The 23,392-nt window shown below is 42.6% G+C and overlaps 1 protein-coding gene across 2 annotated transcripts in view; it reads right to left on the reverse strand.

Moving 5' to 3' along the window:
* GIT1 (GIT ArfGAP 1) overlaps positions 1 to 23,392 on the reverse strand; it is a 203,758-nt gene that overhangs the window by 68,595 nt on the left and 111,771 nt on the right. For both annotated transcript variants that reach the window (XM_040338559.1, XM_040338558.1), the window contains exons 5-8: positions 15,734 to 15,820; positions 13,398 to 13,528; positions 10,273 to 10,367; positions 9,896 to 9,938 (exon numbers count right to left, since the gene is read on the reverse strand). In XM_040338559.1, the coding sequence (XP_040194493.1) occupies positions 9,896 to 9,938; positions 10,273 to 10,367; positions 13,398 to 13,528; positions 15,734 to 15,820 (356 nt within the window). The remainder of the gene's footprint in view (positions 1 to 9,895; positions 9,939 to 10,272; positions 10,368 to 13,397; positions 13,529 to 15,733; positions 15,821 to 23,392) is intronic.

The raw sequence follows: 23,392 nt of genomic DNA on the forward strand, positions 1-23,392 counted from the left end.
AAGACTGAAATGCGCGAATTGTCTCTCACCAAACTTTTACCAACACAAGGATAAGCAAAGGCAGCTCAAAGGGGGGTGCCTTCCCCTTTATAGTCCCATCATACGTGATGTACGTCACCGCGCTTTCAACGGGCGGTATTTGGCCTGAATGTGTGTATGTAAGGCAGGCATGAGAGGAATTCAGTCGGGAAAATCTTCGTTTTTTTCCTGCTGGGAAAACGGTTGTGTGTACGAGGCATTAGCTTAGAGGAGGGGACGCCACCAACATTTATAGTAAAACAGGTACTGGCTTAAAGCGGGGGTTCACCCGCACATGACACTTTTTACCCTTAGATGGATGCTCGTTTTGTCTAGGGGAATCGGCTAGTTGTTTTAAAATATGAGCTGTACTTACCGTTTACGAGATGCATCTTCTCCACCGCTTCCGGGTATGGGCTGGGCGTTCCTATTTTGATTGACAGTCTTCCGAGAGGCTGCCGACGGTCGCATCCATCGCGTCACGATTTTCCGAAAGAAGCCGAACGTCGGTGCGCAGGCGCAGTATAGAGCCGCACCGACGTTCGGCTTCTTTCGGCTACTAGTGACGCGATGGATGTGACTGTCGGAAGCCTCTCGGAAGACTGTCAATCAAGAAGGAACGCCCGCTCCCAAAGACCCATACCCGGAAGCGACGGAGAAGATGCATCTCGAAAACGGTAAGTACAGATCATATTTTAAAACAACTAGCCGATTCCCCTAGACAAAATGAGCATGAAGCTAAGGGGATTGTTTGAAAAAACAGTTTTATGGGTGAACTCCCGCTTTAAAGTGTAAATCATGGCAAAAGTGTTTTTCCCTGTCAGGTTTCTACTGCTAGCAAGGGCTTCATTCAAGAGACTTACCCCCACTTCCCGTCTTAACAACAATTAAGCAGACAGAAGGCGAGAAGAACTCTCCACAGCAACACAAATTCTTGTCTGCTAAACATTTGTCAGAAAGTTGGGCCCCTTTCACACGAGCGCCTCTGATAATCGGGTTCTGCTTGCTCAGCGGGGGATCTCTCTGCTGATCGCCGCTGAGCATCAATAGGTATTTTCTGCACTTGCAGCATGTTTAAAATAATAGAACTAGGGAAAATGTGCATGTTTTGCAAAGAGGCTCGGTTCACATATGAGCCGCATGTGGCTCACAGCAGGGGTCCGGTACGTGCTGGTTCACCATTTCAGGTCCAATTTCAGCCCAAATTTTGGGCTAAAGTCACACCTGAAATGGACCAAAAAATGCACCAGACCTGCTGTGGAGATATGTGAACTGGCTCCATAGAGAGCTGGTCAAAATCTCCTGCTATTGCCAATTGGATGCAGGGATTCCGGCATCCAATTCGCAATGGTGTGAACCCAGCCTTAACAAAGAACCCTACTAATTATTTCACATGTGTTTCTATGAAAAGAACAAAGATTTAATAGAGTTTTTGTTTAAAAATCAGCTTTCAGAAACAGTGGCACAATGCAACAGATTTAGTGCAGGGCTACATAATGCTGAAAGTTATTTACATTAAAATGATACTAATGCTGACATATTATTTAGGATATGAACAAAACAAAAAATAAAATGTATTAAATAATCCTGATCCAAAAAGAAAAAAGTATTGACTAATATAAACTACCACTCTTTCAGCAACTCATATATTAGCCTTCTGTTCAAATGGTATGACCAATGTAAAAGAAAAACACAGAATACAGTAGTTAAATTAGACTGCAATTTATAGATTATACCACAAGGGGGAGATCTTGCTCAGCAATAGTTCCAATAGCATAACAAAGGCTGTCAGGCAAAAGCTATGAAGCTGTCACTTCTGCGAAGCACATACAGAAAGGAACAGTAATAGAACTGATTGGTTGGACAATGTGAAGTTGTTTAATTGCATGCTTCAAGTTCCAATCTAGGATAAAATCACATGAACAATATGGTAATTTATTCTTATTTCACAGGCACAGAACTATCACCAATGGGAAAAGAGGTTCTGTTTAGTTCCAAAAGTCAGCTGAAGTTTAGATATTTCACTACATGTTAGAAAAGTTTTTTCTGTTATGGATGACATTAGCTTCGCTTTAATTTTATTAAAAAATATGTAAAAAACAAAAAAAACATACAACATACTGAAGTTTATCAGTCTTTAGATGTGCTTGTTGCATTGATTGGTTTTCGATTTCAGGCTTTTTCCCCCCTTTATTTTCCCTGGTGATCCTGCCAGTAACACACTTTCTGTCCCAACGCTCACTCACCATACTGAATCTATGGAGGAGCAACACTGTCACCAGATGACAAGACACCACCTCCTCATCTCCATAGCAAGGGGAGAAAGCATTTTATAGTGCTCAGAGGTAGTGAGATACAATGTAAAGCCCCTTTCACACTGACGGACCGATTGTGTCCGCCTGTCAGTTTTTCAGGTAGACCACATCGGACCATCTACGGAGTAGCACATGTCCGCTGACACCCGCCGACATCCGATCCTACCCGCTAAAAACAGACAGATGGGGATCCGCCAGGTGGATTGGATCGGATGACAGTCAAATGGAAACAGACAGTCCATTTTCCATCCGACAGCCCATAGAGGAAAGAGGGGCGTGTCTCTGTCCGCTCTGCATCAGCGGACACGGGCCTGTCATGCGCCTGCTCAGCAGGGATCAGTGGAGTGATCCCCCGCCGAGCGGCTGGATACGCTGGCAGACTCCGCCAGGTTGAAAGTGGCAGATCTGATAAGAATACAGCACAGAAAGTTATCAGCACACAAGTTTCTGGCAACAAGTATTCTTTTTAAATCAACAGCTACAGTAAATAAAAAGCTTTATATAGTATATAAGCTTAATTTATTATGTATATACAATATCTATAATACAATATTTTTAATAGACCATAAAGGGCGCAAGAGAAGTTTATTGTTCGGGTTGACATACACTTTATCAAATTAAAAAAATAATTCTCCAAAATTCTACTGGCGTATGGCCAGTGTACACTTTGCCCTACTATATTTGTGTGTATGTAAGGTTAGGGGGCTTTAGATTGTAAGCTTCCTGAGAGCACAGGCTGATGTAAATGTATGGTATATATACACAGCACTGCATACATTTTCAGTGCTAAATGTCTACAATCATACCTGCCCTTTAGTAACATTGGGTCATTGAAGATAAACTGGATAGATTGTGCCTGTACTGCCTCTACTACTGTATAGTAGATACCAAATCCTACAACAGAGCGCTCTGCCACAGCTATGAAACATGTGCCCAGTTTCAAGGTAAGGGCATCCTGGAAAAAATGATCAGTGGCTGACCAATTTATGCAAGATCAGTGTCATGTAGGGGCAAGCCTAAATCTATGCAAATACCAAAATTCAGATGTTTGCTGATATTTGCATAGGATCTTCCAAAAGTTGCCACAACGCTATAAAGAGGATTATTATAAAGCTGCAGGTATGACCCATCACTTATGGTGCATACTACACGGCTACGCTTTTGGTTTAGTAATTCTTGGGCAGTAAAGGCAAAGTTTTCCCTGCCTGGAAAACTGTGGAATAGGCATTAATACTCTATGAGGGATCTAAAGATCTCCAAGATGCTTGTGTAAAGATGTCTAGAGCCTAGAATAATTTAAAGCTGAACTCCAAAATCAAACCTCATTTTCTGTAACAGCTCCTTGTCGCCATACACAATCCAAACACCATAAACTTTTTATTTTATTTAAATCTTACTTTCTCTGCAATCCTAGTTTTTGTCATTCATGTCATTGCCCAGATTCTTTTGCCGCGTACACACGATCATTTTTCGGCATGAAAAAAACGTTGTTTTTCAAAAACGTCATATAAAATGATCGTGTGTGGGCTTCACATAATTTTTCAGGTTCTGAAAAACGACAATTTTTTTGGACATGCTGAAAAACAACATTTTCTTTTCATGCTGAAAAATGATCGTGTGTACGCGGCATTAGGCTCCATGCACACTGAAGCTGATAAAAGCTATAAAAAAACGCCAGTAGCTTTGCAGGGAGCCTTTCAAAGTTTTTTAGCGTTTTTTGCAATAGCTTTAATCAGCGTTTTTAAAATGTAGCTTTTTTTTTTTTTAATGGATTAAAAAAAAAAAAAAAAAAAACTCTGGCGCCAGCGGTTTTCGTTTTTTCTCGACAAAAAACGGCACTTTGAACGCAAATTTCGGGCGTTCAGAAAAAAGCCAATAAACTCCAAAGCTCGTTAACACTAAAAAACGCCCAGGTGTGCATGGGCACATAGGCTAACAGAGTTCAGTTTATGGGCTTTAAAAAAAAAAAAGCCAAAATGCCAATAAACTGCAGTTTATCAGCTTCAGTGTGCATGGAGCCTTAGTGTTGCCGGGACATCTGGAGGTGGATCAGAAATGCTCTGCCGATCGCACCCTGCCCACTAAAGGTAGTGTAATGTAAAACACACATAACTGCAAGGAGGAGGAAACTGACCGATAGCCGCTTCCCAAGGAAAGAACAGCGACAGCTCATCATGCAAACCAAAAACAGTGTTGCACAGGCTGGACAATGGACATGCTTAAAGCACAAGATTGCTGCCAAAGCTGCTCATTATAACAAAAAAGACAACTTACTAAGCAAAAGAAAGCCACTGTTTTATCATTGTATAGTGCACAGGTCTTCAAACTACGGCCCTCCAGTTGTTCAGGAACTACAATTCCCATCATGCCTAGTCATGTCTGTGAATGTCAGTGTGTTACAATGCCTCATGCGATGTGTAGTTCCGCAACAGCTGTAGGGCCGTAGTCTGAGGATCCCTGGTATAGTGTTTATTCCCTGCCTGGAGTTCAGCTTTAAATAAATCTAGTCCCCCGATGCCTAAAAAGTGCAGACTTATCTTTCAGGATTGTGGTTTGCAAGCAGTTTCTCCCCCTGTTAGGAGAAGTGTCGTACTGACTAATACTGCATACTTGATTACCAATGTGTTGTGTGGGTCTCTCTAATGTATATAGGAAGACTTCTTAAAAGGACGGGCTTAGAAAATCATATCCATTCTGGACAGAATTTTTCTTAAAGTAGAACTATAGGTAAAACTTATTTTTTTTCATTTTGGATAGCGCAAGGGAGGATTAAAACGCGTCAGTTTTTTTGCCATCCGTGTCCCATTGCGGAGAATTTCTTTCACTTCCTGTCCCATAGCCAAACAGGAAGTGATAGAAAATCCCTGCAAGTTAAGGGAATCCCTTGGGGACCCCCAGGTCATCAGACTTGGTGTCCCCATTGGAATATGTCCCCTCCAGGGGCGGACTGACCATTGGCACTCTCTGGCACTGCCCGAGGGCCCCATGCCACTAGGGGGCCCCATCAGGGTTGCCAGGCTCAATAAAACCAGGGACAGTATGTTAAAATCATTTTTTTTTACATCTGTCCCTGATATGTCCAAAACCAACATGCTTTTGATGTGAAAATCCTGAGATTTTAGCTGCCCTGCCTAAGCAATGCCTCCTGGCGTGGTGGCCATCTGTAAGCCCGGGGGCCCCATAATTTTCTATCGCCCAGGGGCCCCATGAGTTGTCAGTCCACTCCTGGTCCCCTCTATTACTTTTCTAGGGACAAGCCAAATGTGTGATTTTCTTTTAATTTCGCTTTCAATGATAATGGTAAACAGGACAAATAGAGAGGGTGAACGGAGGCACAGACAGCAATAAAACCTTACAGGCGTTCTAATCACACTCTATCCAAAACGAAGAAAAAAGTTTTGCCTTTAGTTATACTTTAGGTATCTTGTGCCGTTCCTTAGAAATAAGAAACTGTATATCCTTTGTGTAATCATTACGTATCTCTGCAGTAGTGCTGATCTTTGTATAGCTTGGCTAAATTTACCCAGCTAGAAATCCCCACATAGTGTGCACTGACAGTCCAACAGTGGAGCAAAAACAGGATGCAGATATGACTGTCACTTCCTGGTCACATCATACATCAAGAAGAGTCATCACCCTCCGCTGGAACGTAGAGAAAAATCAACACCAAAACAGCACAGACCAGAAATATTTCAGGCAGGAATATATAGGATGAGATATGGACATCGAATATCTTCTGAGCAAGGAAAAAAAATCGAGACTTAAAGAGGGGCTCCCAGTCTCCCACAAAAAAATTTAAAGTTTGCAGCTACAAATATTGGCCCAGATTCACAAAGCACTTACGCCGATGTATAACAAGTTACGCCGAATGTGCGCCGTCGTATCTGTGCGCCAGACCCACAAACTAATATGCGCCTAAAAATAGGCTACACCCTGCCGACGTATCTTGCTTACGCCGGAGTAGCGTGGGCGCACATTTAGGCTAGGAGCATGGTGCCGCTCCCATTAATTAGCCATTCCAACATGCAAATGAGGGAAATACGGCGATTTACGAATGTGCGTGTGCCTGGCGCATTCTACGCGAGATGCGCGCAAGTTGTACGTCCGGCGTAAATTTATTCCCCATAAAGGAGGTGCAACCCAGCAACAGACATGCTCAGGTCTGCACCAGGGAACACAAGCCGGCGTATTGTGCGTTGGACGTGTGTCTGGCTGGGTGTACGTTATGTTCACGGCGTACGTAATGATCCAGGGGTAGCTTAGGCAGTTTTTCCGGCGTGGTTGTGAGCAGGCGCATAGGGGTGCGTCCACGTCACGGCGCATGCCCAGTTTGTAATACGTACCTGTCTGGCGCTCGGCCCATCATTTGCATGGGGTCACGCCCACTTCCACCTACGCCAACGTGAGCCTTCGAAACCCACGCCACGCTGGCGCAGCGTTGGGAGCACTGGCTTGCTGAATGCAATGCTTGCCTCTCTGCGCTGTGTTGGCGTAGCGTTCAGTGTGTGCTCTACGGCGGCGCAATGTGCGCCTTGCTCTCTGTGAATCTGGGCCATTGTAGCTGCTGACTTTTAATATAAGGTCACTTACCTGTCCAGGGATCCAGTGATGACCTCACCCGGGCTGATTCTTCATCGGCTTCTGGTGCAGGCGCCATCATTTTAGGTAGGTGAAACCAGAAGTGAAGCATTTCAGCTTCCTACTGCGCATGCGCGACCCACACTGCACTTCCTGAATGGTTCCACAGTCTTCAGGGAGCTCTGTGTCCCCCAGAAGGTTGCGGGGGGAAGGAGGGGGGCGAACAGCCTTACAGATCACCGTGGCGATACGACCTGGAAGTGGCAGCGGGTAGGTAACTCTCAAAACCAGGTAACATCTCCTCCCCACAAAAAATGGAGGGGGGGGAGGATGCAAACAAGTGGAGCTTGCCTTTTTGGGTGAAGTTCCACTTTAACGCTTTAAAATTGGGGCTGAAGCAAACAATGGGAGAAATAAAAAGGAATCTGTAATAGTCAGACAGCAGCTTGATTTCCCTCAACGTAAAGTGTTGTCATATATTGCAACTTACCATTCCTTAGATAAATTAGTTGAATTATTTATTTTTTTCAGGCATTTTCCCTATATTTTCATCTGGCGACCCTGCAAATAACATACTTCAAGTCTCTTTGGGAGGGATTTACTAAAATTGGTGCACACAGAATCTGGCACAGTTGTACAAAGTTTCTAACTGCAGCTTCTTCAATTTAGCCGTGACAATAATTGGTTACTATGCACAGCTGCACCAGTTTTAGTGAATCTCCCCTTTTGTGTCTACGCTCATTGCTCCACTGTATCTAGAAAGGCAGTCATGGTTATTGCAAAGGCTGGACGTCAAACATACCTGCCTTTGTTCATTCCTAGTACATGGTGGATTGATGGATCTGGTAGTTTATTCAAGGTAGACAAGATTTGCAGTTCCTTTTGACTTACATGAAGTGACAAGGACACTGCATTTCTGGCAAGGAAAAGTATTTCATATAATTGCTGAAAATGTTCTTAGCTTGCAAAATGAAAACCAAGGCAGCCAACACATAAAGCCTGGTACGTTTAACGAAAAAAAAATGTTTTTATACTTGTCTCTAAGGCAAGGTGCCCAACCTTTTGAAGTGCAAGGGCCACTTAAGCGACTTGGTAACTGGTCGTGGGCCACAATCAGCGGAGAGGGCGGATGGCAGGTCCATGTCCGCTCTGCATATGCAGAGCAGACACGGACATATGCAGAGCAGACACGGACACAGCCAGATCAGATTGGAGGTAGGACACAAGTCGGTTTACATCTGCCAAAAGAGGGTCAAATTGGCTTGGGCTGCTTTCACGCTGATGCGCTGTGGGTGCCACGCAGTGTACCTTTGGCTTTTTTGCACTTTGCAATAGACTGCTATTATATTCTGCAGGTTTGGTTCACCTTTTAGAAAGCTCACCAAACTCGCAGGTAATAACAGAAGTCTATGGCTCAGTGCAGGTAACCCGCAGGTAAACTGCTCTGCATCTGCGGATTCGTTTGAAAGCAGCTCAGTAACCACTGCAGAACAAATATGCCCATATTATATACACTGTGATTTTAGTAATAAACTGACCTTTAATAACAGTATTCTATTCGAACCCAGAGCAGGAGGTCGCGGACCACATCAGAAGGCTCCGCGAGCCACATGTGGCCTCCGGGCCACTGGTTGGGCACCCCTGCTCTAAGGCAAGGGAAGGCAACTTCCACTTGTGAAATTTTAGGTCCCATGGGGTATTCTAAGAATACGACAGCCACAGCCATTACTCTCAGAGTCAGAAGCATGATGGCATTTGTACTTTTACCACAGTGGAGTGCCAAGGTAGCCTGTCTCCATTCTAAGGTGTCAGTAATGTTAAGGTCTATACTTCAAAAAAGGTGTCAGTTGTTCCGGACAATCATATTACGCAAACAATAACCAACATTACAAATTTGAAACAAGCATGTTGACAGAATACTGGGGAAAAAGACAAAGCAATGGTGTGACCCCAAACACGCAATGTTATTATTAAAGGGGTTCTTCGTTTTAGTGAATCACTAGCTGAATACCCGGCGTTGCCCGGTCTTCCTATCTTAACCTTTTGGGGAGGAAAATCATAGTAATATACCCATCTTTTATATAAGGGTGTAGGTAAGGGTTAATTTAACTGTCATATCTTTTTATTTGGCATATAAGTAATATGTGTACCAGGTATTATTGAAATATCTCCAGGCGTACAGAAGTTATGTGGGAACATACATTTCCCATTGATTTGCATGGGACTTTAAACAAAAACCCCGACCCCCACAAATGGGGGTAGTTAAGGGATAAATTAACTATCCTATAGTTTAAGTGGACATATAAGTAACATGTGACCAAGGGTTATCGAAATATGTACAGCCGTTTGGAAGTTATGAAGGAACATGTATTTCCCATAGAGTTGAATGGGACTTTAAAGGAAAACCCCGACCATGGCAAATGGGGGTGGGTAAGGGTTAAACCACCTATCCTATGTTTGTAGCTGACATATAAGTAACATGTGTGCCAAGTTTCATGTTAATATCTTTAGCTGTTTGGACGTGATGCTGGAACATACATACACACGTTGAGTTATATATATATATATATATATATATATATATATATATATATATATATATATATATATATATATATATATATATATATATATATATATTGGTTTGAACCCTCTCTTGAAGTACCATGCAGGGGGACTTGCCACTTTCACCCCTTTAACTAGCATGGTCAGAACCCCTTTCCATGGTTATCTACAGCATTCTACATTTATTGAGTATTCAATAAAATACAAGGCAGGTCAAAAAAACTCGTTACACCTGGAAAGCTATAATGACAGTTTTCAGGGCATGACCTGAGGTTCCAGGTTTATTTTTACTGTTTGGAAACATCTGTCACATTGCTACATAAACTATAATAAAACCAAAAAAGCCACTTTTCACCTAAAGTAAAGAACCCCTTTTTAGAAAATGGTATTAAAGAAAAGAACAGTACAGATTTAATCACCTGTCAGCCATCTGAGGAATTATATAATGTCCATTTTTATGATCTAAAATAAATAGATAAAAAGAGAGCAGTTAAGAATTTAATGCGAGAAATCCAAAAATATTTTTCTCAGATTCATTGCAATGAATTTTAACTATCACATAATGGACGAAGACATACTTAAAGTGATTGTAAAAGTGATTGTAGCTCACCTTGTAAAACAACCCATTCAGTTTAAAATAGAAAAAAGGCAAAATGTTTGTGGATATATCTATCCATCCATCCATCTATCAAAATTTCTCTCCACATTCTTCCAATAGTAATAGCAGAAAATATAGCAAACCATGCAAAAGACAATTTGTTGCCAGCGTCCTCATCCATCTGTGCAGTGTGCTCACCTGGTTTTCTCCCACAGAGGTAGAAGGCTAGTCTGTCCGTCAGCTCATACTGACACTCCACCAATCTGTCTGCCAAATCATGGTGTCCCGCCTGCCTGTAAAATGTAAATGTATAGGCATAAAATCACAGCAATGACCCATAATGTCCTTCAGTATGCAGCAACTTTAATCTGTTTAGACAGAAGTATGTATTACTGTATATAACCTAAACAAAGATTATGTACCAAGATTTAATACGTTTGTCTCATATTTAATTTTTTTTCGACGAATTAGGAAGCCAAATAGAATACCACCACACTCATAAACCTAGCAGTCAAGACTCTGCTACTGCTGAATCCTGGTCCCTTTTGGCTGGCAAAGCTCTATCACTTCCAGGAAGCTTGCAATTCTGCCTCCCCTCCACACATGCATATTGCCATTAACCAACAGGCTGGCAAGCACTGGGCAAAATAAATGTACGGGGGGGGGCGGCACCCGTCCGCGGCACAGAGGGGCCGCAGGCAAGCGTCCGCGGCACAGAGGGGCCGCAGGCAAGCGTCCGCGGCACAGAGGGGCAGACATGATTTGACACGGTCAACAGTATTGGAACTCGGTTAATCAAAATGGTCTGTTATTGACCATGACAGCAGGTTTCATAGGCTGTTGCAGAGGTATGTGCACATCTGGGTGCTAGCATTTTATATCTGACAGTGTTTCTTATTTCAGTTTATAAAACAAATTACATTGTTGCAGTGCTTTGAATTCTGAGCAGTTTAAGCTGTAAAAAGACATATGGTAAAGTACACATGAGAGGACCCATGTGTTTATGGATATATAGACATTTGTGGCCATGCACTTGACATTAGGTGTTCTAAAGCTATGAAAGCAAGCCAGAAAATCGACTTTGTTAGAGTGCAAGAAGACATAATGATCAGTGTGGTGTTTCTGTTGCTAAACCCAGAGTAATCAGCACAGAGATTTAGTAGTTGGAACCTCTACCTACCCTCACTAAGGTTGTCATTTCAAATCCCAACCATGACATTACCTGCATGGAGTTTTACAATTCTCCCTGTGCTTGTGTGGGCTTCCTCACACACCCATAGATAAATTACTTATCCCAAATCTGCACCCTGGCTTCAATCTTAATACACTACAAGGAGGAGAAGGGTAAAAAGCCCCATCAGGTTTTATTTGCTATCCGTTTCCCTGTTTCAGACATTCCCTCTTTTCCACAGGCGACAATAAAAACTGACAGGGGTTACAAAAATGACCCATTCTTTTCAAACATAAAACGGTTTGCCTGAAGTTTCACATGAAGTACTGTAGAAAACCATTGCAAATACAGAGGAGTACAGACACTCAAAGCAGATCAGGATAGAAGGCAACGCAACTTGAATTTTTTTACTTTTTTCAGAACTCGGAATGCTTGTTTGTATAGGCCAGTGGTCCCTAAACTGTGGCCCTTTGCTTGCCTTTATCTGGCCTTGAGGCATTATTCCTGCCACCGACACCAAAAATGGGGCACTATTCCTGCCACCGACTCCAACAATGGGGCACAATTCGTGTCACTGACCCCCAACAATGGGGCACAATTCGTGCCACCGACATCTTTTTTTTTTAACTTCAAAACCAAGTTTATTGAGATGTAGTAAATAAAAGGCACATACATGTTAGGCGTTTGATCAACAATAGACGATACCTAATACAAAGTTACAGATATGCAGTTTACAGTGTAAGATCACATACCATTACCCACCCGTCCCTGTGCACCGGGGGACCAACCCTGTCTTGCATAGAAGAAGAAACCTCCTTTATTCCAAAAATACAATACATGTACAATCTCAACCACGCCACCCTGCTACCACGCACCCTCTTCCTCCGCCATAGTCTCATTCCGTGCACGTTTCCCCGTCCTCCAACCACCTGTCCCAAATACTGGAGAACTTCTGTGGGCGTCCCCTATGAATATATATCATTTTCCTATAGGGAAGTGTGGTATCCACCTCTCTTTTCCAGTCCTCTAACGTTGGGGCCCTATCCCTCATCCATGCCTTAGCCACCACCTTTCTAGCAATAAATAGCGATTCGCAGATAAAGATATTCTGGTATTTATCAATTTCAATGTCTGGGACCAGTCCCAACAAACATAACTTCGGGTCCATACCCACCGGTGATCCCATATTGTCGTGTAGGAACTGTGTTATCTGTAGCCAGTAGGCCTGTATGTCTGGGCATTGCCACAGCAAGTGGTAGAATGAGGCCGCCGTGTCTGCACACATGGGGCAGGCAGTATTTCGTGCGGGTTGGAATTTCGCAAGTCTCTTGGGCGTCAAATAGGCACGGTGAATTATATATAGCTGTGTTAGCCTGTCCGACAGTTTGGGGGACGACATCTTCACCCCCTCCAGTATCTCGCCCCAGTCTGTGTCCTCTATCTGTCCCAGGTCCTGTTCCCATTTTATCTTCGCTGTCTGTGACACCTTGCCTACATTCTTCAGCCTAATTATGTAGTATAAGTTGGATGTGAGTTTTGTTGATTCAGCCCCAAAGATAACATCCAACACCTGCGGTCTACTCAAATCTACTGCAACCCGTTCCATTTGTGTTCTAAGTGCATGCCGAAGCTGCAGGTATCGAAAAATAAATTGAGGTGGAAGCGAGAATTCCTCCCTAAGATTCGAGAAGGATTTAGGGCCGTGCCACCGACATCTTTAATGGGGCACTATTGCTGCCACTGACACCAACAAAGGGCACTAGTCCTTCCTCTGACCCCCAACAACGGGGCACAATCCCTGCCACTGACCCCAACAACGGGGCACAATTCCTGCCACTGACCCCAACAACGGGGCACAATTTCTGCCACTGACCCCAACAACGGGGCACAATTCCTGCCACTGACCCCAACATAATGCCTTCCACTGAACTCAACAATGGGGCACTATTTCTCCCACTGGCACCAACTATTTCTCCCCCAATACCAATAAGATTGAGCATGGTTTACTCCCACTGGGCACAGCATAAGGCCCCTAAAGTCTAAAGAGGAGCAAACTTGCCCTTTCTTTAGAAAGTTGGGAGACCCCTGGTACAGGCCATGGTTAAAGGAAAAAAGACCAAAAATGCAAAAAAAAACAAAAAACATTTCTTACCTGCCATAGTCAATGGGTGTTCTACCATTCACATCTGGGGCCCCAGGATCAGCTCCATATACTACCAGTAGCTCAGCCTGTAGGCTTTGTCCAGCTTTAGCTGCAACATGCAGCGGGGTGGTCCCTTTTTCCTGCAAATATAAAAAGTGTTACTGAAGATGGAACTGTTAGTACATTCTTAAAGAACCCAGACAGTGAGTCAGGCAATTACATCCGTTGTGTGTGCATACACATTGACTCACCAATACCTTTCAGAACATAGTCACTTAGGGCAACATTGAAAATACATTTAAAAAGGAATCATTAACAAAAAAAACAACAATAATAGGACCTGTACAAGCTGTGCTTAGAGACAGATGACGCAGGTACATCTAACCAGCTGATGCCAATAGCCAGCTTTGTGACGATGTGCAAAAAAAGTACAGTAGCCATCATTAGTCTAGTGTGTTTGCACTAGAGCATGTCAATTTTCAAATTGTCTGCTTTGGTGTACTACACCGTGCACTAGCCCTTACCAGTGGCTGCAAATTCAAATCATATTCATTCTTTCACAAAATTTTTCATAAAACATATGGCTCAATCCACTGCTGAAATAATTGGCAACAGCTTTTTGCCATATGCCGAGAACACATTCTTACAATGAAAAAAAATGAAAAAAAAATCTGCATCTACAATTTCTAAATATAACAGCTTGTTATAGGTGCAAAACTCAGTCTGAGGAAGTCAACGTACTAATTATAGGACCTTACAGGGAAAAAAAAATTCTGTAGACATTATTCAAATGAGTTGAGGCCGTAAGTCTGCAAATCTGCCAAAAAAATTTTAACAGGTAGATTTATAGGAAGTATTTTTTTTTTAGAGCTTGGAAAACTGAAATCCCTATTACAGTCATTGAAATAATATTGATAAATAAAAATGCTAATCAATGTCATCTTTCTCCATGAGCACTGGCACAGATTTAAAGCGTATCTAAACCCAAGAAAAAATATATTGAAACCCAGCACTTTTTTTTTTTTTTGTAGGCTATATTTTTCTTGATTGGTAATAATTCAAATAACATACCTACACTAATTTCTCTATTGTTTCTAAATAAGCAGCCACAGTTGTCCCATAGGACTGGACTTGTCTTTGTTCACCTTCATTACATGGTGGACTGATAGGACTATGAATTAATTCTATATACGTAGCACTTTGCACCACCTTTCTATGTGTAGTCTAAAGCTGGCCATAGATGGATTCAAATTTGGTCGGTTCAGCAAAGATCAGCCATATTCTGATCCGTGTGACCATCCCTGTTCAACAGAAGTCGATCATTAGATCGACTTCTGTTGAACAGGAAAGTTGGAAAAGGTTTCTAGATCAGCAGCTGCCTCCATTGGTCAGTGTATTCTGGCAACACAGAGTACAAATCACCCAGAGGGGGGAGATTCCTCCATCCACCTCACTTGTAGAAATGGAGGAATACATTATTCCACCCCCCCCCCCATTTAGCTCATCAACGGCTAGCTTTAGGTGAGCTGTGATGTGAGGTTGAACAGGGCACCCCTCCTGCCTCCAGGACCATCTGACAACACAGCTAGCAAGGAGACAGCTGCTTTGACACAACATTTCTCTTCATCTCCAAGCACTTGCTGGCTTACCTGGAATATTTTAGCTGAAGAGTCCCCTGCAACATGTTTATCTAGGGCAGGGATATGCAATTAGCGGACCTCCTGCTGTTGCAGAACTACAAGTCCCATTAGGCATAGCAAGACTCTGACAGCCACAAGCATGACACCCAGAGGCAGAGGCATGATGGGACTTGTAGTTTTGCAACAGCTGGAGGTCCAATAATTGCATATCTCTGATCTAGGGTAAGTACCTAGAGACAGAAGAAAAGTGTCATCTGTCAAGGCCCTCATCTCCTTGCTAGCTGTGTGTACTGCTAAACTGTAATACATTATTTTTATTTTTTACATTTAGATACACTTTAATAAAATTAGCATCACACTTCCAATGCACAAAAATGAAAAATCTCTGCAAGTGATCAACACACCCGACAAGTGTGCATGTTATTGTTTCCGTATAAATAACCTATGCTGCCTAATTATCAGAAGTGTTAAGATGAGTCAGTTGCACAAGGCATCAAATTTGATACCAGGGCATGAATTGGTGGCTAAACTATATTGTGAATTGTAAAACATTGTCAAATATCAAATGTGAAACTAAGCAGGTCACAGAGAATGAGCAATAAAAACAAAAATCTCTCTAACGGCATACTAGAGGTCAGTCAAGTAAATAGAACTCGGAACATCAGAAAAATTCAGATTACACAGTAATATGAGAGCAGTGATTACCGGGTGGAAGAAATTGGCTTGTGCCCCAAGAGACAGCAGACGTAAGCAGGTTTCCAGGTTCCCCGTCCTCACGCTGGAGTGGAGTTGCTATAATCAGCAAAAAAAGAAAGACAACAAAGATACAAGATCAGGGGTGGCCCAGCTGTATAAATCTCCCCTACAGGGAATCCTCTTTGTCTGCATTACATCATCATTGCACTGAAATCACAACCTAACAATAGTTCATAAGGAAACCCTGAAAGAAACACCCTTTTATAAAAAAAAGTTACTATAATATTTACAAGAAAAAGTGTAAAAGTACAAATAATATCTGTAAAACAAAAAAATAAATAAATAAATAAAAAGGTTATTTTTTTCAATAACCTTTCAGTCTGTTGTCTAGAAAGTTGTAACATTAAAAAAGTTTTGATTGAATCGCAGTCTTCTTGGAAATAAATTGTATTTATGTATGCATCTATTGTTTTAATAGCCGCCATTGTTTACTCTTTTTAAACTCAATTTATTTTGATTACTGCAAATCAGCCTGCCAGCACCATCCAGCTTGAGAGACTTTGATTTAAAAAAATCTAAGTATTTGGGTGGGGAATTCAATGCATGGCCAGCTTAAAATTTGTTTAAGGCCCCTTTCACATTGGGACATTTTTCATGCGGTACAGCGCTAAAAATAGCGCTGCTATACCGCATGAAAAATCATGCCCTGTACTCTTCAATGTGAAAGCCCGAAGGCTTTCACACTGAAGCGGTGCGCTAGCAGGAACGCTCCAAAAGTCCTGCTAGCCGCATCTTTACCGCGGTATAGGAGCGGTGTGTTCACCACTCCTATACCGCGCCTTCCCATTGAAATCAATGGGAAAGCGCGGTAATACCGCGGTAATACCGCCGCAACGCGGGCGGTATTAACCCTTTTTCGGCCGCTAGCGGGGGTTAAAACCTCACCGCTAGTGCCCGAATATCGCTGTAAACATGATGGTATAGCCGCGCTACAAATAGCACGGGTATACCGTCACCGCGGCTGACGCTTCAGTGTGAAGCCAGCCTTAAGGAAAAGTTCACTTTGGAGCGGGTAAAGCATTGCACCAGCGATCAGTAGATCCATGGTGGCATGCAGGTCTCCAGCAGATCAGGTTGTCTGTACTTTCTATATGGGCAAGCAGATACAATCTGACAGGAAGAGAGAATGAACTACCAACAGTGCTTTGGTAGTTCATTGAAAACTACAAGCCGACAGCAACAAAGGCTTGCCGGACCTTGTCGTTTTCCCATTTACATAGCATTTTGAATGAGTGATGCTGCTGGGCGGGGCCCTGATCAGCTAGCTGTCAGATTAGGGATCGGGGAGGTGCTGGGGCCGGTCCATTCGTACGCAACATGTTACACCTTCCCACTCCCCAGGAACTCTCAGCTTTATCTAATCAAAGCCAGAGTTGCTGTGTACGCAGCGTAACTTTGGCAGCCGCTGCTGCTTACTTTAATCTGTCCCTATAAACACATTATTCTCTTCCAAATCAACTGTTATCCCCTGGCAGATTTTTTCAATGTTTACTTTTTTTTTTTTACCATTAATATCAAAACTTGTATTTGTTTAATTTGTCCATCAATTATTTTTACACATTTAACATTTACACAATTAAAAAAAAAAAAAAAAAAAAACTTTAATTTGTAAATTACATTACAATGCTTTGTACCAGATTCATAAGGCCCCTTTCAGATGGACGGCAGTTTTGCCGCGATTAAAAGCATGTACATTTTCAGTGAAATTCAAGGCTCTGGGCACTGCAATTAGCTGCATTTGTACATTGCGATTACATGCGGCCGCGTTTAGCTGCGCTAGTCATTTTCATAGCAATCCTTTTTTTTGTTTTTTATTATGATGTGCTTCCTGTTTTTTTTTTTTTTTTCATGTGGCTATCCGCAGTTGACACAAAATACTGCGATTACCTGCGGTTAAGTACATATAGCTGCGCTAAATCGCACCTGGACGCATTCAATTCTATTTTTTCTATTTGCACCAGACCGCATACAACGAAATCGCAGCTAAACGTTGTGTGTGAATGGGGCCATAGGAAAGCATTGTGTGCTTTTAGCTGCGGTAGAAAACTAGAAAATCTGCAGCTAAAAGCAAATTCTAACCGTCCATGTGAAAGGCCCCTTACACTTCATCTACAGTAACACTATTTTTAAACTAACACTGGTCAAAAAATGAGAAAGTAAATTTTGTTTAGTTTTGCTACATTTTGTTTTTGTTACATTTTATACGATTGAAAAAAAAAAAAAAAAAACTTAGGCAAGACAATGTCAATAAAATAAAGCATTGTTTGTCCTTGAAGCACAATGTATGTATTACCTTGTTATCTTAAGTAATGACAACGTTATTACAGAGTAAACAGGTCCATAGCATTGTAAAAACTGCTGTGGTCTACAGGTGTGGAAGGGAAAGTGGTTAAGAAGTGGAGCAAGTACAAAGCCCTGGAGCCTCCACCTTCAAAACAAGAAATGGCATCTCCCATATATTTATTGTGATTTTGTTTTTAATCTGGTAATATATGGGCAGGACTACGGTTATTGTTGGAATCAGCTGCAACCACTGTCCGATTCTGCCAGTAGTACACCTAGTACTAAGGATCCTGCACTATTCTGTATAGAGGGGTAATGCTGGGTACACACTACGTTTTTTAACATCCAATGTTATTGTGAAGATCTCACCCCTGAGCTATTGTGTTCTGACATTGGTATCCCACCCCACACCAAATCACACTGATCAGCATTCGCAGCCATTGGCTGCCGTGACTGTACAGTGTTTGAGTAATGTCCCCATCCCACAATTTCTCCTCCCGGGACAGAAGTAATGTGTGGAGAATGGTGGGCGATAATCAAACCCTGTGCAGTCCAATCTCCTGTGTTAAAGTGGTTGTAAAGTTAGTGATTTCCAATTCCAGTGTGTGGTTCCTGCCAGCTCCTCTGTAATAACAGATGTACCACACAGTGTGCGTTTCTCTTAAATTCTGCAGCTAAATACCTGTTTTCAAATCATTAATGCATGGTCACATGACTGCCCGTCGCTCTCCTTCCCCGAGCTAAGAAGTACAGTGGGAGGGACAGAGTTTGCCCTCTGACGTCAGCCAGACGATCACGTGACCACACATCGGCAATGTAAAAAAAGGTATTTAGCTGCAAAAAACACACACACTATGTGGTACATCTGTTATTACAGAGGAGCTGGCAGGAATTGAAATCACCAAGTTTACCCTCAGACCAAATAGTGGCAGGAGGGGGGAGGAGAAGTGACATAGGAGAAGCCTCACACACAGACTCGTGAGCTGACAGGCAGGGAGGGTATCTGTACTTCTGTTGGCAACCTAGAAAGCTGTGCGGACACATGTGTGCTTAGCAACCGATGACGCCAATCGTTGGTAGGATGCAGGTGGGTGGCCCACACAGACTGTAACACAGATAGTAACAGAGAGGAGGCGAGAACCAGGAGGTGTGGGCTGTCCTCTCTCCCACCTGTCTGTATACAGGAATTAACAAAGAATGTATCAGATAAAACTGGGCAGTTTTTTGTCCTTTTGCCACGGGCACCCCAGTTGTGAAACGCTGATCTAGTGTATGTGTGCCAGTACTTGTCCAGAAGGTCAAACAAGTAAATTGCTGGGTTAAAAGGTGAGAATTATATTGCATGTCCTACTAATCAAGTCAATATTCTTCCTCTAGAATCATGGACAGACCTATGATGTCAATCAGCTTTCTCAACAGGGCACCTAATACATCTATGTGATAGCATAGTATTTTATGTAATCAGACAAGAGTCTAGTAGTAGCGGTTAGATGAACGATATATTACAGTATCATTGTACTGTAGATGGATGGAGGGCCCAGGAAAAGGAAGTCATTATCTCTCTGATTATTTCCAATACAGTCTTGTCATCCAGAGACAGAATTAATTCTTTCCATTTATTGAAAACCGGTGGGACTGCACTTGACAACTTGACTGTTATTAGATGTGTTAAAACGGCTGAAATGAGACTGCGAGCTGTGAAACTGAACTTGTGGCCAGACTACGAACATTAACATGTTCTTGAACTTAAAGTGTTATGCCCTGTACACACGATCGGTCCATCCGATGAAAACGGTCTGATGGACCGTTTTCATCAGTTAACCGATGAAACCGGTCTGATGGTCCGTCGCGCCTACACACCATCAATTAAAAAAACGATTGTTTCAGAACGCGGTGACGTAAAACACAACGACGTGCTGAAAAAAACGAAGTTCAATGCTTCCAAGCATGCGTCGACTTGATTCTGAGCATTCGTGGATTTTTAACCGATGGATGTGCCTACAAACAATCGTTTTTTTTCTATTGGTTAGGTATCTATCGGTTAAATTAAAAACAAGATTTCTTTTTTTTAACCTATGGATAAATAACCGATGGGGCCTACACACGATCGGTTTGGTCCGATGAAAACAGTCCATCAGACCGTTCTCATCGGTTTGACCGATCGTGTGTACGCGGCATTAGGCTACTTTCACACTGGGGCGGTGCGCCAATGGCGGCAAAGAGCCGCTATTTTTAGGAGCGCTTTTAACCCCCGCTAGTGGCCGAAAAAGGGTTAAAACTTCCGGCAAAGCGCCGCTGCAGCGGCACTTTGCTGGCGGTTCGACGGCGCTGCGCATTAATTTCAATGGGCAGGAGCACTTTAGGAGCAGTGTTTTCACTGATGTTGCTGGCAGGACTTTTTTGAGCGTCCTGCCAGCGCACCACTCCAGTGTGAAAGCCCTCGGGCTTTCACATTGGAGTGAAGGTAGAGGCTCTTTCAGGGCGCTTAGCAGGCGCTATATTTAGCGCTATAGCGCCTGCAAAGCGCCTCAGTAGCCTTACTAAACCCACAACAGTAAAATCTAAAAATCGGTTTGTATATACAGTAAAGCATGCTTGTTCTGCTCACTGTGGAACCCAAGGGGTTAAAGGGTTAAAAAGTCTGTTTGATCCCGCTAGAGTGTTTTTTTTTCCTGGGGGTGCATGTGATCAGCACAGGGCCAATCAGCACTGTCCAGACAAAGGATCAGGAGTCTTGAAGCCTCATAGGACAGTCAGAGGAGAATGAAAACTCCTCCTACAAGCTTTAACCAGTGCTTGGCCAGACACTGATAGAAGTACAAGACTGCTATATACAGGTGATGAAAAAAAGGTATTTAACAGTTTAAATTTACTAAAACCGTTGCATTTCCATGTTATGTGGGAGACCTATAGTGAATACAGGGTCCTGGGTTTAGTAACACTTTAAAAGAAGCTCTCACTAATCTTTGTAGCTGCAGGCACTGTGGAGCAAATAATCAAAAAGGAGTTCCAAGCAGAAGCACTGAAGTTGCTCTATTCGTTTTCTCAGCAGCTCAGATGATCATATTGCAGTGGTCTCCAAACTGTGGCCCAGGGGTCGGATGTGGCCCTTTGCTTGGCTTTATCCGGCACTTGGGGCACCAATTCCTGCCCTTGAAACCAACAATGGGGCACTATTCCTCTCACTGACCCCAACGATGGGGCACAATTTCTTTCACTGACCCCAATGATGGAGCACCATTCCTCCCACTGACACCAACGATTCAGCATTGTTACCCACACAATGACATCTTCTACTCCTATTGGCCACAGTCTGACCCCTCTAGTCTGAAGAATAATAAACTGGCCCTTTGTTTGGACAATATGGAGACCCATCCTATTGTCTCATCTTAGCATTCACATATTTTTAACAAGCTCTCAATGACCACTGTAGCTAGAGGCACTATGTAGCAATTCATCAAAGTTTACAGCAGAAGCACTGAAGTCATTCAATTAGTTCTCGCAGCACCTTAGTCAACCGCGTTTTCTTCTCCCAGTAGTGCCTTAGCAACCCTTGGGTCTTTTCATAAGTGCTCTGGAAGAGACGAGCCGGGTGAGCTGAGCTGCTAAGACAGGACTTCAACAACTTTAGTGTTTCAGCTTTTAAATGTAAGGGTATATTGCTCCGCAGTGCCCGCAGCTACAGAGGTCAGTGAGGCCTTCTTTTAAATGCCACTTACTGCTGGTTCCGAATATGTAAATAATTTGATATCCAAGGCCTGGCCATAAAGTCAACCTAAGGTATGACTCATTTGGAGAGAAAAAAAAAATAGGAAAAGGGATCCAAGTACACAACATTTATAAAATAGAAATCTGCCAAGGACTGAATGCCACTTTGTAACCAGAACTGGGTATCAGATAAAAACAGAAGGTGCCAAGTTCTTAGTATTTAGCAACTTTAAATCAAGTAGCAAGAGGATTGAACAGTTAACCTCTTAGAACAAATAAAATATGTTGAAGATGTCCACAGCAAACAATCAAAAGCCGTTTTTCAAATGTTGGCAACATAATGGGATTTGTCTGTTACGGAAAGAAGTAGGATATGTTGTAAAAGTATGGCTTTAGATGGTAATAATCTCTACCACATCCATGCCTGGAGTCCAAGGTAATATAACAAATTGGCAGCAACAAAATGTGATACTACCCTTGAGTGCAGAACCACAAAATCAATGCTGCAATACATTAAAACATTTTTCTTAGGATTAGATATGCTTCAGGCTCCGTTCACACTTGTGCAACTACAAAGTTGCATCATTTCCAGTGCAACTTTGATGTGATTTTACAATCTCTGGCATTCAAGTTGCATCAAAGTAGTGTAGGAACCTTTTCAAAGTCGCATTGATCCAAACAGGTGCCACTGAAAACAATGGGTTGCAACTTTTCATGCGACTTTTTGTGTTCAAAGTCGCACAAGTATTAATGGAGCCTTAAGGGGAAAAAAAGAAAGAACCATGTTTGTAACGAATCGCTTTATTCCGCATACATGAAGAGACATAATCAGGGTTTAGCGGTATGGGCATATTTGACACTGTGGTAAGAAAAAGATTGGCATTAAATGTCCCTTCCAATATTTTATTGAAATGCTGCATATCTCTGCAACTCAGTGTTTGCAGGCCTCTATACCAGGGATATGCAATTAGCGGACCTCCAGCTGTTGCAGAACTACAAGTCCCATGAGGCATAGCAAGACTGACAGCCACAAGCATGACACCCAGAGGCAGAGGCATGATGGAACTTGTAGTTTTGCAACAGCTGGAGGTCCGCTAATTGCATATCCCTGCTCTATACAATAAGTGGCATAAAAAAAAAAAAAACACAAAAAAGATCTGGAAAGTCATTGGTCGTCTGTATGCACCATAGACAGAACGCGAATGTGCTAGTCTACAAAAGAGCACCCTCTGCTAAATTGGTGGTTAGTCACTGAAAGCACGCAAGCTGTGAGCTGTAGGGTAATAGACAGCTGTCTGAGAGGAAGAGAAGGCTATATATTGATACTGTGGTTTGTCAAGTGGGCAGGAGACGTGCGCTCGGTGACAGCATGACCTCCAGTGCCTCCAGCACATTTACTTGTAAGCTCATCAGTCGGGGAAATTCATTGAGGCTTACACGCAATTTCCAGCCCTGTCATATGGCTCATTTCTAGGCATACATTTCACAGTGTAAGAGTAAATACTTGGCTGACTATCAGGCATTAAAAAGCTGCTCATCTTGTAGTTTTGCAGCTCTGCCTCGTTACAATAAAACTGTGCCAATATAAACAACCTATACATTGATTATAGGTATTTA

Source organism: Rana temporaria, chromosome 2 (assembly GCF_905171775.1).
Source record: "Rana temporaria chromosome 2, aRanTem1.1, whole genome shotgun sequence".
Classification (NCBI taxonomy): Eukaryota; Metazoa; Chordata; class Amphibia; order Anura; family Ranidae; genus Rana; species Rana temporaria.